At 42.4% G+C, this 12620-nt stretch overlaps 1 protein-coding gene across 1 annotated transcript in view; it reads right to left on the bottom strand.

The window, feature by feature from the left end:
* LOC145413262 (uncharacterized) overlaps positions 1-12620 on the bottom strand; it is a 142891-nt gene that overhangs the window by 54945 nt on the left and 75326 nt on the right. The window contains exons 11-14 of the mRNA XM_080282991.1: positions 10061-10408; positions 9379-9502; positions 8333-8477; positions 4063-4216 (exon numbers count right to left, since the gene is read on the bottom strand). Of these exons, the coding sequence (XP_080139117.1) occupies positions 4063-4216; positions 8333-8477; positions 9379-9502; positions 10061-10408 (771 nt within the window). The remainder of the gene's footprint in view (positions 1-4062; positions 4217-8332; positions 8478-9378; positions 9503-10060; positions 10409-12620) is intronic.

Genomic DNA, 12620 nt, shown 5'->3' with positions numbered 1-12620 from the left:
CAATACAGTCATTACTCATTTTACGATGATTCGGTTTATGATAATTCGCTACAACGATAATAGAAAAGTTCCACCCAAAAATCCGATTTAAGATAAATTTTCCGCTATAAAGATTTTGCCATCAGAAAGCGCCAGGCACACGCAAGGTGACCGTCGCTTGTTTCAGGCAAGATGGCTGCCCTGGCGTGCAGCGCACTGTTATGGTTCAGGTCCCGCCACCCCTTCAAAGCCTTGTCTCTTCAACTTGTTGATGTGTGCCCCCCTGTTATCATCATCTCTCAGCCAAACATCATACTACAGTAGACATCATGTAGCACCAGGCCAACTTTACGCAAGTGTGATTACTGTACTGTGTTGTGTTGTTGCAACGATTTACTGTATGTGAGTAACTCTGCCAGTACTGGTGTGATAGTGTTTCTTTTGGTGAATTACCGTACAGTACTGTGGATTTGTGTGCCCAATGGTAAGGTCAGTGCCAGTGTAGGCCCCAGTGCTATGGTTGGTGCAGGTATGGGCCCCAGTGCTAAGGTTGGTGCAGGTATGGGCCCCAGTGCTAAGGGTGGTGCAGGTATGGTCCGGATGCCCCTCCCCCTAACCTGTTCCTGTCTGACTCAGAGGCTGACCACTAATGCCTGTAAGCACAGGCTGTCCCACAGCCTCGGGGGGGACAACTTGGACCAACACAGGAAGGAATGAAGGTGGGTTGTTATTTTTGGTTCAGTCTTGGTTAGGTGACTTTGGGAAGTTGAGTTGATGTAACCCCCTTTTTATAATGGGTTTCAATTTCCCTATTTACGATAAAATCGGTATATGATAAGGTATGACCTGACGTAACCCCATCGTAAAACGAGTAATGACTGTACAGTATCACTTACATACATCAGATGTGAAATACAGTGATCCCTCCAATATCCGAAGTAAAAGAGCCAAAGGCATGTCCGGAGAGTGATCCTGTCCGGATACTGGGCCCCAGCCTCCAGGACTTGTACTTATGGACCCTAACTCAGAAAAACACCAATACAACTCCCTCTGGACACGCATAGCACCTATTTAAGACCCAAATCACACCAATAAGGGACATAAAAGACTGAAATAAATGCAAAAGAACCATAAAATGAGGTTTTAGAGGTGAGTTTATACAATATTAAACATTCTGGGTACTTACAACAAGTCCCTGGCTCTTGGACTGGTTTGAACTGTCAGTTTGCAGTCCACAGTTAATCCTTTGCACTCTAAATTCTAATTTCTTAACACTGCACAACACTGTAAATTCCCATGTGTTCTAGTGGCGAGGTATTGCAGTTTATTCACTGTTTATTCACAAAAAAAGAGCACCTGTGGCTTGCATTGCTATAAGCATCTGCTCTCGATGGAGTTAGGCTGTGATTGTTGATGATGGCGGGGTAACAGAGTTGCCAGATCGCAATGGCCACATTACCAAACTCCTCACTTTTCATTACCATTTTTAACTTTCATTACCAAATTCGTAAAGCTAGCATCTATTCTTCACTAATTATATACACAAGTGGAAATACATGTAATCACTCTTCTTATAATTAACAGCATGTTGATTATTATCACGCTATAATGGCTACCAAATTAATCAAAGAGAGCAAACAATCCACCATCTCCAGCCTGTGTATCCTCATACATGTGAAAAATCCATTTGGTATTGTATTATTCTGATTCATTACCAAACGAATTTTTCATTACCAAATTGGCCTACATTTGGTAATGAAAAATACCAAATGGCAACCCTGACAGGGGAGGGGGTTGGAAGGAAGGGGTGAAGGGACCATGGTGTAACAGCTGTTCAGCGCCACGTGGCAATTTCAAATTATGGGTGGGAAAAAAGTCAGATTTTTTCGAATTTTTTGCGGTTTTTGGCCCATTTTGGGAATATTGGATCCCGGGACGAAAATGTCCGGTTATTGGGGATGTCCGGAAAATGGGCGTCCGGATACTGGAGGGATTACTTCCATTTCTTACTATGCTTACAGCCTAACACTTGCATTTAATGAGGTTGAGATATTTGTCTCAAATGAATAAATAAATAAATTAATTAACAAATAATAAATAAATTAGACATAGATCTTCGCAGAGCTACTACTGTAAGTGTTCAAAAAGCACATAAATCTTTCCCATAACTACTAATAAGACGTCTGCACTCTGAGCTTACTAAGGTGTACATGTTCCACAACCTGATCTAGTTGATCCAAAAACCCATCTTTCTCTTCCATTTTTTTTTTTTCCCTCATGGTAATTATGCCATTATAAAAGTCCTACTATTGTAAACATCTCAGATTTAACTTATGCCTGTAAGCATATTAAGAAAGTACAGTACTGTATACTAAACAGTCACTCATTCTTCTCCTCCACTTGTCATTTAATAACCCGTTAACTGATCATGGCAGTTTTTTGGAGATGTCCGTGGTGCACAGACATAGGGGTAAAAATGAAATTTCCCAAAGGCCAAATTTTGTCTTAGGAATTGAGAGAACACATGCCAAAGTATATCGTAACAAAATATTAGCTCAATATTTACCTTGGTAAAGCCATGGATGAACATCGAAGTGTCTGATTCCCTATTGGAATGTATGGTTTTCGTTTTCTTTTTCGGTTTCGGTTTCAGTTTTGAAGGCTCAAACATGCTTGTATGGGTTGGCCTTGGTCACCATGGCACTATATTCGAAATTCACCTGTGCAGCCAGGGCGGTATTGAGCAGTTGTACTCGGAACAGCCCAGGCTGTATAGAGCAGTTAACGGGTTAAAATCTTACTCTTTCTTCATTTCTTCCATAAGTGCTCATGCCCAAGCTTGCACATGTCATTCTTCCCCCTCATCCAGCTCACCCTCTTTCATCTTTCATTCAGTGTCATCACATCTTGTCATTCTTTCTTTGGCAACAATAACTCTCATTTCCTGTTTGTCATTCGCTCCTCTCACATCCCACACAGCCAAACAAGCCAACTTAATTTAACAGGAAATAACAGCTCTAGGCAGGGACAGATCTTAGTCCTGATGTCTTTGTATTCTACTTTCCCCTTAAACAATGGTAGGGCCAGCATCTAAGGATGCTGGCTTACAACCACCACCAGGCACAATGGGAATGGAGAAACAACTGATATTAGTCACCTGCTGAGACAGAGCAAAAAAACACATAACTCCTCTTTGCATAAAATGTTCTATAAATGTACTAGCTTTCAGTCTGTCTAATGTTCTGGCCTGGTAACAAGCCACCATCCCATGGCAGTATATAGATATGCTAAGCTAATTCATGGTACAATACTAGATACCAATGTGACACTTTTTGCAACTGGCTTGCCATCAAGCCAGAGAATCCCTAAGATGGAAGAAACAATGAATTACAAAATGCTGGGGATATTTCATGATAAATTTACACATGGCAAAGCCTTTGTTCATCCTCAGCCTCACTTAGTGACTGGTATGAAATGATTCATCCATCCCCACAGTACTACTGTAGGTTGTGGCTGTATGCAGTAATGGCAAAATATGCTGGTTATGCAACACTCAAATTTGAGGGACAGATCATATGAAGGAAATGGGACTCACAGTTTCACAGTTACACTGCTAACTGCACCACCTGTCACTGACAATGAGGTTGTTGAACCCCTATGCCTAGGTAAACTGATGCAATCTGTCCATCACTGTACATTTTAGCAAGCATGAGGTGAATGTGGTGTAGCAGTGGAAACAAAGTCACAGGACTTTCTCATCCTATTGACTAATGGGTGTCATTTACTCAAATCCACATTACAGAAAAATTACAAGTAAATCACTAAAACCATTAAAGGTATTAAGGAAAAATTCTACACATATCACAGCATTTATATACTTTGACTTCAGTGATCAGGCCTAACTGTCTGAACCCAGGTATAGGAACAGCTCCACAACTAAAAATCCTCGTCACAGGAAAGGAAACTCCATTCATGCTTTAGTAGCCGTAAATACCATATAACTGTCTGAGGTTAACAACTAAGATATTAATCACCTTCAAAATATATGAACCAAGAAATAACAAGTTTGCAAGGTGTACTCACTCTTAATGAGGCTCTTCTCCTCTCCTTGTCACCTTTTTCTAGACCAGTACCATAGCTGCGAGAGAAAGACCGGCCTAAGCTGCCCCCGGAGGCCAATTTCTCTTGTCTCCGTCTCTCCATCTTGGCATATCGCGCTTGTTCATCAAGTTGTTGCCTGTTGGATATTGGTTTTTACTTGCAGTTTAGATGATGGGGAACAATATACAACAACTTTAGACTATATGCAAAGTATTCAGGTACGTACTGAGGTTGCATATAGTTTTGTCATAGCTTATGTTATTTTCTTGAAGTCATATTTACGGTGAAACTAACACTTATTTTGTATGCTAAGTTAAGCATGTTACCCTACAACTCTTAATCTTGTAAGAATCAATGAATCTGAAATTCATAAATTATCTTCTTGAGATACTATATATCCTCCATGTTGTTGTTCTTGTTGCTCAACCTCAGTCTGCTGACTGAGCAGACCCACTGACCACAGGTAAGCACTGCCCCTATGAGATGGTCTCGTAAGTTCCTTACACTGTTGATATTGTGCTTGCATCTTAGTGTGGCATGTGCACTGCAGTGCTTCATTATGTTTGTTATATTATGTGGGCCTAATCTACAAGCTGGGCACATGTTATCTGTGATTCCACCCAGTCCAAATCGAAGTTGGTAACTGAGGAGGGCTGGGTGATGATCCTCCTCTAAGCCTACCTAGGCGAACTCAATCATCTCTAGTTAAGGACACCGATGGGTGGATGTCAGGAGGGAAAGGCTGGTGGTATGATGTAGTGATAGAGATGTTATATTGCCCTGCATGTGAAGTGAGTATGTAGGTATTTTTTCACTGCTAGTGTCAGAATACCTGGAGGTGGGACATTGTTGTAAAGGGTTTGATAATGTTTGTGTGGTGATTGTTTTATGTGACTAGGTGTGTTGTGTGTGTCTTTCATGTAATGACAGGGGTCTTGTGTATTGGAAAAGGCTGCTGAATACAGCTGTGTGCCTCTTATATCAAGGTAGTCTTTGACAGGGAAGACTTTATTTTCAGTGTAAGTGAGCTGTGGGAGTGGTTTTGATGCAGCCACTGTTCTGTGTATGGCATTGCTCTGTGCAATCTGCATGGCACTGCAGTGGGTATTAGACAGGCTGGAAGCCTATGTCAGAGATGCATAGGACAACACTAATTTAATGTACTGTTTGAAGTGTGAGGAGAGTGATTCTTTTTGCTGCCCAAAGTCTGGCCGTTGTTACCCTGAGCACAGTGAGTCAAGGGGTGCACCAGCTCTTGATGTCTTGTTGATAGTCCTTGAAGGTGAATCCAGTGTCATATGTCACTCCAAGGAACTTAACCTGAGGCGTCCCGTTACATATGGATACGTCACCACATTTTGTTACAGTGACACCCGATGACGTATCCATACGTTTTGCAATTGCGAGGTCTGTCATTTGCACATTTTTCAAGTTTCACAGGTGATTTTTGGTAGGCATATGTGGGAGACCTTCCTCTACCCAACAACAGGTGGGGATAATGCCTGGCCCCACCTGACCCCCCCTCCCCCCCATGCCATTTTCTTGGCAACTCACCTGTTAGCAGTGACCTGGACAGTAAAGACATGTCACACTACGGTCTCTTCAATGATGAAATTCAAGGCGAAAGTGATTCCCGAGGTGGAGGACAAAGGAAGAAACAAGCAGAAGTGATGGGGCGGTAACGTCATAAAGGAAGGTGCCATATGTTGATGTGTTTGGTGATGAACAATGCTTATATTGCCTATAGTACTGTGTGAAAACCAATACACTCTTGTACTACATATAAATTAGTACCAAATAAATAAATATTTACATATAATGAGTGATTTGGAATAGTTATCCCTCTCAAGAAAATGTCTTCTCTGGAGCCTGGCCTGGGAGAACACAGTACCAAGGTGAGGGTACTGTTACCTGTATTGGTATTTCTAAACTCAACTAAGCACATTCAGAATTTTTGATGTTTCTCATAAAAAACAGAAGTTTTAGCCACAAAAATTTTTTTCCAAAAATCTGCCAGGATTGGGGGGTGTCATTGGTGAAAAATTTGCCGAGATGCGGCGAGTTAATGATGTGTGTATGTGGCACACATATGCTGTTTAGTGCGATGTGGGGAGAGTACCTGTTTTCAAGCTTACTGTTGGTGATGAGTGTGGTAGTGGATTCAACTGGGGTGATCTTCAGCCTGTTGTACTCAACCAAGAGCTGCAATGTGTCTTGTTGCAGTGTGCAGGCTGTGTGTGCAATGTGATGTGTGGTTGTTATGGTGATACCATCTGCATATGAGGCAAAGTTTGTGGGTTGTTAGGTGGGAATATCATGTATGTACAAGGTGAAGGGTGTAGGTGAGAAAATGACGCCCTTGTGGAACTTCGTTAATGAAATTTTTGTATTCGTGATGACTTGCCCTGGAATGTAACATGTGCTTTTCTACCAGATAAATAGTTGGCAAGCCAGCTTTTGGTGTTGTTCTCCATATTTGTGTAGTACAACTTGGCAATTAGTTTGCATCACAGGATGGCATTGAAGGCTTTACTAGCATCTCATTCATTCATTCATTGCCAGACGCCATGTATCCCAAACGGGGTGGCCAAGGGCTTAGAGTTAATTGTTTTACAGGGAGGGGCACTAATCCTCCACCAACCCCACTTGACACGTAGGGAGATGAAAAGCGTATGCTCAGCGGGTGTTGCAGAGCTGATGCCATTAACGCTCACTGTGTGAGATTAGTCAATAAGGTGCTCTTAGAGTGCAGTTTTCTGAATCTGTGTTGTCAAGGAGCAAGGGGGACATGAGGGAGTGACACTGTTGAGAATGAGGCATTCATTGTTTTGGGTGGTATGCTAAGTCGTGTTATGGGTCTGTATGAAGAAGGGAGTGTTGGATCTTTTGTTTGGTTTAAGTACAGTAATGATTATTCCATGCTTTCAAACACTGGGAATACTACAGTGAGCGTATTAGTAGATGCTGATGTTTATGAAGGCCTGAATGACTTATGGTCCTAGATGTTTCAGGTGTAGATTGCTGATGCTATATCCAGCCCTGTGCATATAGAGTTCTTTGTTTTCTTGATAATGTTATGTATCTGTTCCGGAGTGAAGGTGGATGCACTGTGATCAAGTGGAAAGGACTGCCTATGCTGAGAGGGTTGTTTTGCAGATGTGGTGCATGTTGGTGTTAAGTGGACTGAGTTTGCATAGTGGTTTATGAATACAGTATGTTTTGTTCTTTGTATGAAGGACTGTGTTGGGTGTTGGTGATTGCAGTGTGGGTCTCGGAAGTTCTGTAGAGCTAATAGGCATCTGTGAAGTGACTAAGCACTGTTACAAGAGCCTTCCAGTTTTCCATTTTCCTAGTACTAATTTTGTTGTTCATCTCAGTGTTGAGTTCTTGGAGCCACGTTATGATATCTTGTGTGTACGGTAAAGGTGAGTTGTGTTTAAATCTGTCATGCTGTCTTGTAAGGCAGTCAATCTCTGGTGTAAAGTCTGGACAGTAATGTCTAAGCTGCCTCGTGGGATGTAGTGTTTGTCTGCACTTAATATGATGTTAGTGAACTTCGTAATGTGCCTGTTGATGTTGGTGATGAGTGAATTGTTTAAGTGTGTTTGAAGTGTTGCTCTATTCTTAAGTGGATTTTGTCCACCCTGTTTTCTTGTATGAGTAGTTTGTGTATATGGGGTGTGATTCCTCAGGTTTGGATTGCCAGATGAGGGAAAGCTGTACAGTACTTGTAACATCAATAACTGATGAGATCATGGACAAGAGGGAATACAGTGGACACACAGTCATTGCTGACTGGCATCTCTTGTCCTCAATAATCTGTGCATGATAGTCTGGCAATTCAGACAACAAAAGTACCATATTTTTCACACTTCGGATATACAATGCAGTAAATGCCAAGACACCTAGGATAAAAGGGTGTTGGAATACCAAAGTTACAAAATTAATATATTTCCAGTCAAAAGAAGCTATGCATTAATGTCCTATGGTTTGAATTCATGTGGCAGCCAAAGGTTTTTCTATCACGAGGCACAGGATGGTCTTATACAGCTACAATGATCTGGACTACAGTGCCCTAGCCTCACATCCTCCTGTGCACTAAAATCTTCTAAATTCAAAGGAATAATATGGAAGTGACTTGGCTTCCCCCCCCCCCATGAAATAACTTTTGGCAACATGATTGGAAAACTTGAATTGAGAAGTATAAGGAAGATCCATGTAAATTAGACTTCAAAGTGAAACAACTTCTCACCTGGCTGGTAGTACAAGGCCATCCAGCTCAGTAGCCAAGTGACGGCGGATAATATTTTTGGATTGAGGGATACCAAGGGCAGTGGCCATGGTGTCTGATGTGAAAGAAGACTCCAGCACCACCAGGGCTCCGTGTACACCACTGTCTGTTTACCAATATAATAGCAGCTTTTAAAAATCAGAAGATGCAATTTTTAAAAAATTGTCCATCCATCATCCAATCATATGTTGCCCCATGAGGAGCGCAAGAGCCCAGGGCTAGGCATGTCGGTCCTGACATTTAAAATGAGAGTGACCAGCTTTACTCAACCCTGAATGGCATTATGTGAGCAATAAACCCCAACCACCCCTCGGATATAAACCTGCACCGCTCAATCCAACTGAAGAGCCTTAATCCATCCATCAATCATCCAATCCTATGTCACCCCATGAAGAGTGTAGGATCCTGGGGTTAGGTAAGTTGTTCCTGACATTTAAGATGAGAGTGACCAGCCTCACTCATCCCTGAGTGGCATTACATGAGCAATAAACCCCCAACCACCCCTTGGATATAAACTTACACAGGCACAATCTGATTGGAGTGCCTTAATTGCCAACTAAACCACCAGGAGCCATAATTTGGTTTTATGGTTACCACCCAGCATAGTAAATGGTTTCCTGGTGTACAGGAAACCATTTGGCTTGTCACTCAGTGTAGATTCACCCACAGGCAGATGGAAGAGGAAAGAATGAAGGTAAGAAAGACAGGAGAGGGAGTGTAAAGGCACCCACAGGCAGAAAGAATAGGAAAGAATGAAGAAAAGAAAGACAGAAGAGGAAGGAAGGAAGAAAGGAAAGGGCAGACACCCAAAGCAGCACAACATTGAGTGAGTGGACGGTGAATGCCCCCATCTACCAGATTGTACAAAAAACATGAATATATTACTAAATTAAAGGAATATCAAAACTGTTTTGAGGAGATTTGGAATTTTAAGTCACTTTCAGGACACTGAAAACAAAAAGATTATGATGATCAAGGAAAGTATGAAATGGAGCCTTGTGGCTTACCCTTGAGGTTATCTGCATACTCAGCCAGGTCAATAGAGCGAGCCCAGCGAACCCAACGCATGTTAGTCCACACCACTGGGTCACTATCAACCATCTCACATTGCCGCCGTCGCTCTGCCAACACCTGTCATACCAACATACACAATTATGCCTACTACACTTACAATATGCAACACATATTACCCCAGTCATTTAGAGTAATGTATGCCTCAGATGTATGACTTGAATGGTCATAAATTTTTTAACAGTGATATGGAATGCAATACCTATAATTCAATGAAATAATCACCCTGGGTCAAGACAGCTGTTTAAAACATTTGCTTCTTTTCAAATAACATGTGAAAATCATCAATACAATTATGACCACTGAGCTAACTAGATTTCATGTAAAAAATGTTAGTAAGAGCATTACTCATAACAGTCATGTTATGGTGATATTACACTAAAGGCAGGATGGCTATAGCACTGCTCATGCTAAAAACTGGTAGAAAAAGTGATAATAACATTCAGATTAACATGATCAAATAATTCAAACTTAAGATAAATGCCAAAGAGAACTATGGTAAAAGTTCACATGCCATCATCCATTCATATATGCATACAGTACGTCACTACCTGCCACCTAATAAACCTATGCTGTGGTACAAATGTTTACATCCTTTTAGGTTCAACGTCAACATACCTGTCTGTCAAATCTGACAATCCTGAGGAGGTGTACACCATGTATAATGGAGGCTTGGTGGAACTTGCGGTGGACTCCCAAGTGCTTCTCTAGTTCCTTCTTTGTAAGTGCCTCCAGCAACCGCCCATCAACTAAGGAGTTGGCAAAAGCCTCTGAGTACTGAGGTAAGCCTAAGTCTGGCAACCACTCAGAAGAAACCCAAGTGTGGCCTAGAGCAGAGATGCGAGGGAATCGTGACAGGCGAGGTTCACGCATCTCCTCTATGGCCAAGCGCAGCTTCTTGCGGTGCATTGGGTGTGTGATGCCCAAACCCATCTCTAGCTCTGAGTCACTCAGCTCCAGTAACACCTATAAGATAATAATCCTTTAAGCTTAACAACAATTATGCAGCAATAACTTAGGAAATGGCTGATATTTCCTCATTACAGCAAACTAAATGGGGAAAGAGGCTGATGCTATATGTGAAAATTAATTATATCCGATGTTCAATGGTCATTACAATTTATAAACACAGCCTCATTATACACTACACCCACCCAAATTCAGTGGGTAAATCATAAGTATTCACACCACATAAACAAACAGTGCCCCAGTCAAAGTGTGCCTTGATTATTTGCAGTTTAGTTTGTGCGGCTGTCATGGATTTGGAGAAAGCATATGACTGGGTGGATAGACAAGGATTGTGGAAAGTATTAAGAATATATGGAGTAGATGGGAAGCTGTTGAATGCTGTGAAGAGGGTGATAAAGTTGCAGTGTGTGTGGATAGTGAACTGAGTGAATTTTTCTACTTGATGGTTGGATGGACAGACTGACAAATTAGGATGTGAAGGAGCGTTGTGATATGGATGTGATAGGAAGCATTAGAAGAAACACTCTGAGGTGGTTTGGCCATGTGGAGAGGATGGAGAATAAGAAACTGACGAGGATAGTGTATATGAGTGAGGTGGAAGAGGAAAGAGGGAGAGGGAGGCCAAGGATGAGATGGTGGGATGGAGTGGAGAGGTATATGAGAGAGGGGAGTGAGAGCTGGGAGCAGGGCAGTGAAATGGCAGGGGACAGAGTAACATGGAGGCAATTTGTTTGTGGCCACCCCTTACGAGAATAAAGCGTCTGGCAATAGATAGGTAGATAGATAGTTTGTGCTTTACACATGCGAATGACAATTATTTTCTGAGCTCTAAAGTGAAAAAAACTGAATTAACATGTGAAAAGTATTTTAAAATCATCAAATGTCTAGCAGCTGGCTGGCTGATGCCCACCACTACACCATTACAAAACAGACTATCACATATCAAAGTGAAAAAACTGTCCTAAATACTGTCTTTGCACTACACTTTAGATTAACAATATATATGTTCTGAGCTCAAAAGTGGCAAAAACTGAGTGAAATGTGTGAAGGGTAACAAAAAAGTGAGGCAAAACGAGTTATATTATCCATTCATGTGGTTGTTTGGTTGGATGGCCACACTGTTGTTATATGCCTAACTGCATTCCCTTACCGAAAATATTGTAAAGAAGGCTCAAATACTGTAGTTCATTACTGCTAAAATTACGTGTAAAGAGGCTTGTTATGTTGAGGATTTACTAAACTGAACTCCTTACAGAACAATTACACAGTAGCTACCACAATCCAAAGCTCATTCTTTGACAACCTGTATATAGTTTTACTATTTCCTCTTAATAGTCATAACACTGAAAAAGAAAGGGATCTTTCATAAACTATTAACCCTTATCCGCCGGTTGACGTGTATGCACGACAGGATTCAGGGCGCGCAGGGCCGCCAGTTTACTTGCTATACCGCACTCACCTTCCCACCACTGTTTGAGTGCGGGACCATTTTCTGTGATACCTACGGGGTAGGTAGGACCCACAGGTACCCCGAGGTTGAGGGCTCAGTCTGTACTCGGCAGTGGTAGCGAGAGGAACCATGTCATCTTCCTCGACTTCGTCCGATTCCATTCCACCACGTGAAAGGCCGATCACCTCATAGACCCCCACTAAAGTCATGCCCTTTGTGCCAGGGAAAGGGCTTTTTGACAGTGCCATAGGACGTGCCCTAGACAAAACTGTGTTCTCTAGGACATTTAGTGAAAGTACGTCTTCTGAGGGTAAAGACAGCTACCACGTGGAGAGCGAGCTCTCTCGCCCTCCATCTCCTACTCGCTCTCCGACGCCAGAGAGGGCTCTCCGACTTCTACAGGAGGAAGGGACAGCCTACGAGAGTGATGATTTTGGTGATGAGGAGGCAGTAGATGACCCAGGAGAACGGGAAAGTGGCCGTGGACCTGGCGGACATCTGCGGAAAAAACGCCGCAGAGCCATTTCCCCCACACTCTCCCCACCTGCTCGCCGACGTATCTTCCTCCACCACTTCCCCACAGCTCAGCCTACCACTTCAAGGGCAGAATCACCTCAACCAGGCCCTTGAGGAGTAGTACTGCCTAGACGGAAGCCACGTGGTGATACGCAGCGCCAAGCGTCTTCTAAGGAAAGTTCCGCGTCAAGTGAGTCATCATCCACTTACTCACCCACCTTTCCCTCTCCCTCTCCTCCCCTC

This window comes from Coenobita brevimanus, chromosome 95 (assembly GCF_032717465.1).
Source record: "Coenobita brevimanus isolate Jiangsu-jjx chromosome 95, ASM3271746v2, whole genome shotgun sequence".
Taxonomy (NCBI): Eukaryota; Metazoa; Arthropoda; class Malacostraca; order Decapoda; family Coenobitidae; genus Coenobita; species Coenobita brevimanus.
This window is presented reverse-complemented; position numbering and strand designations above follow the sequence as displayed.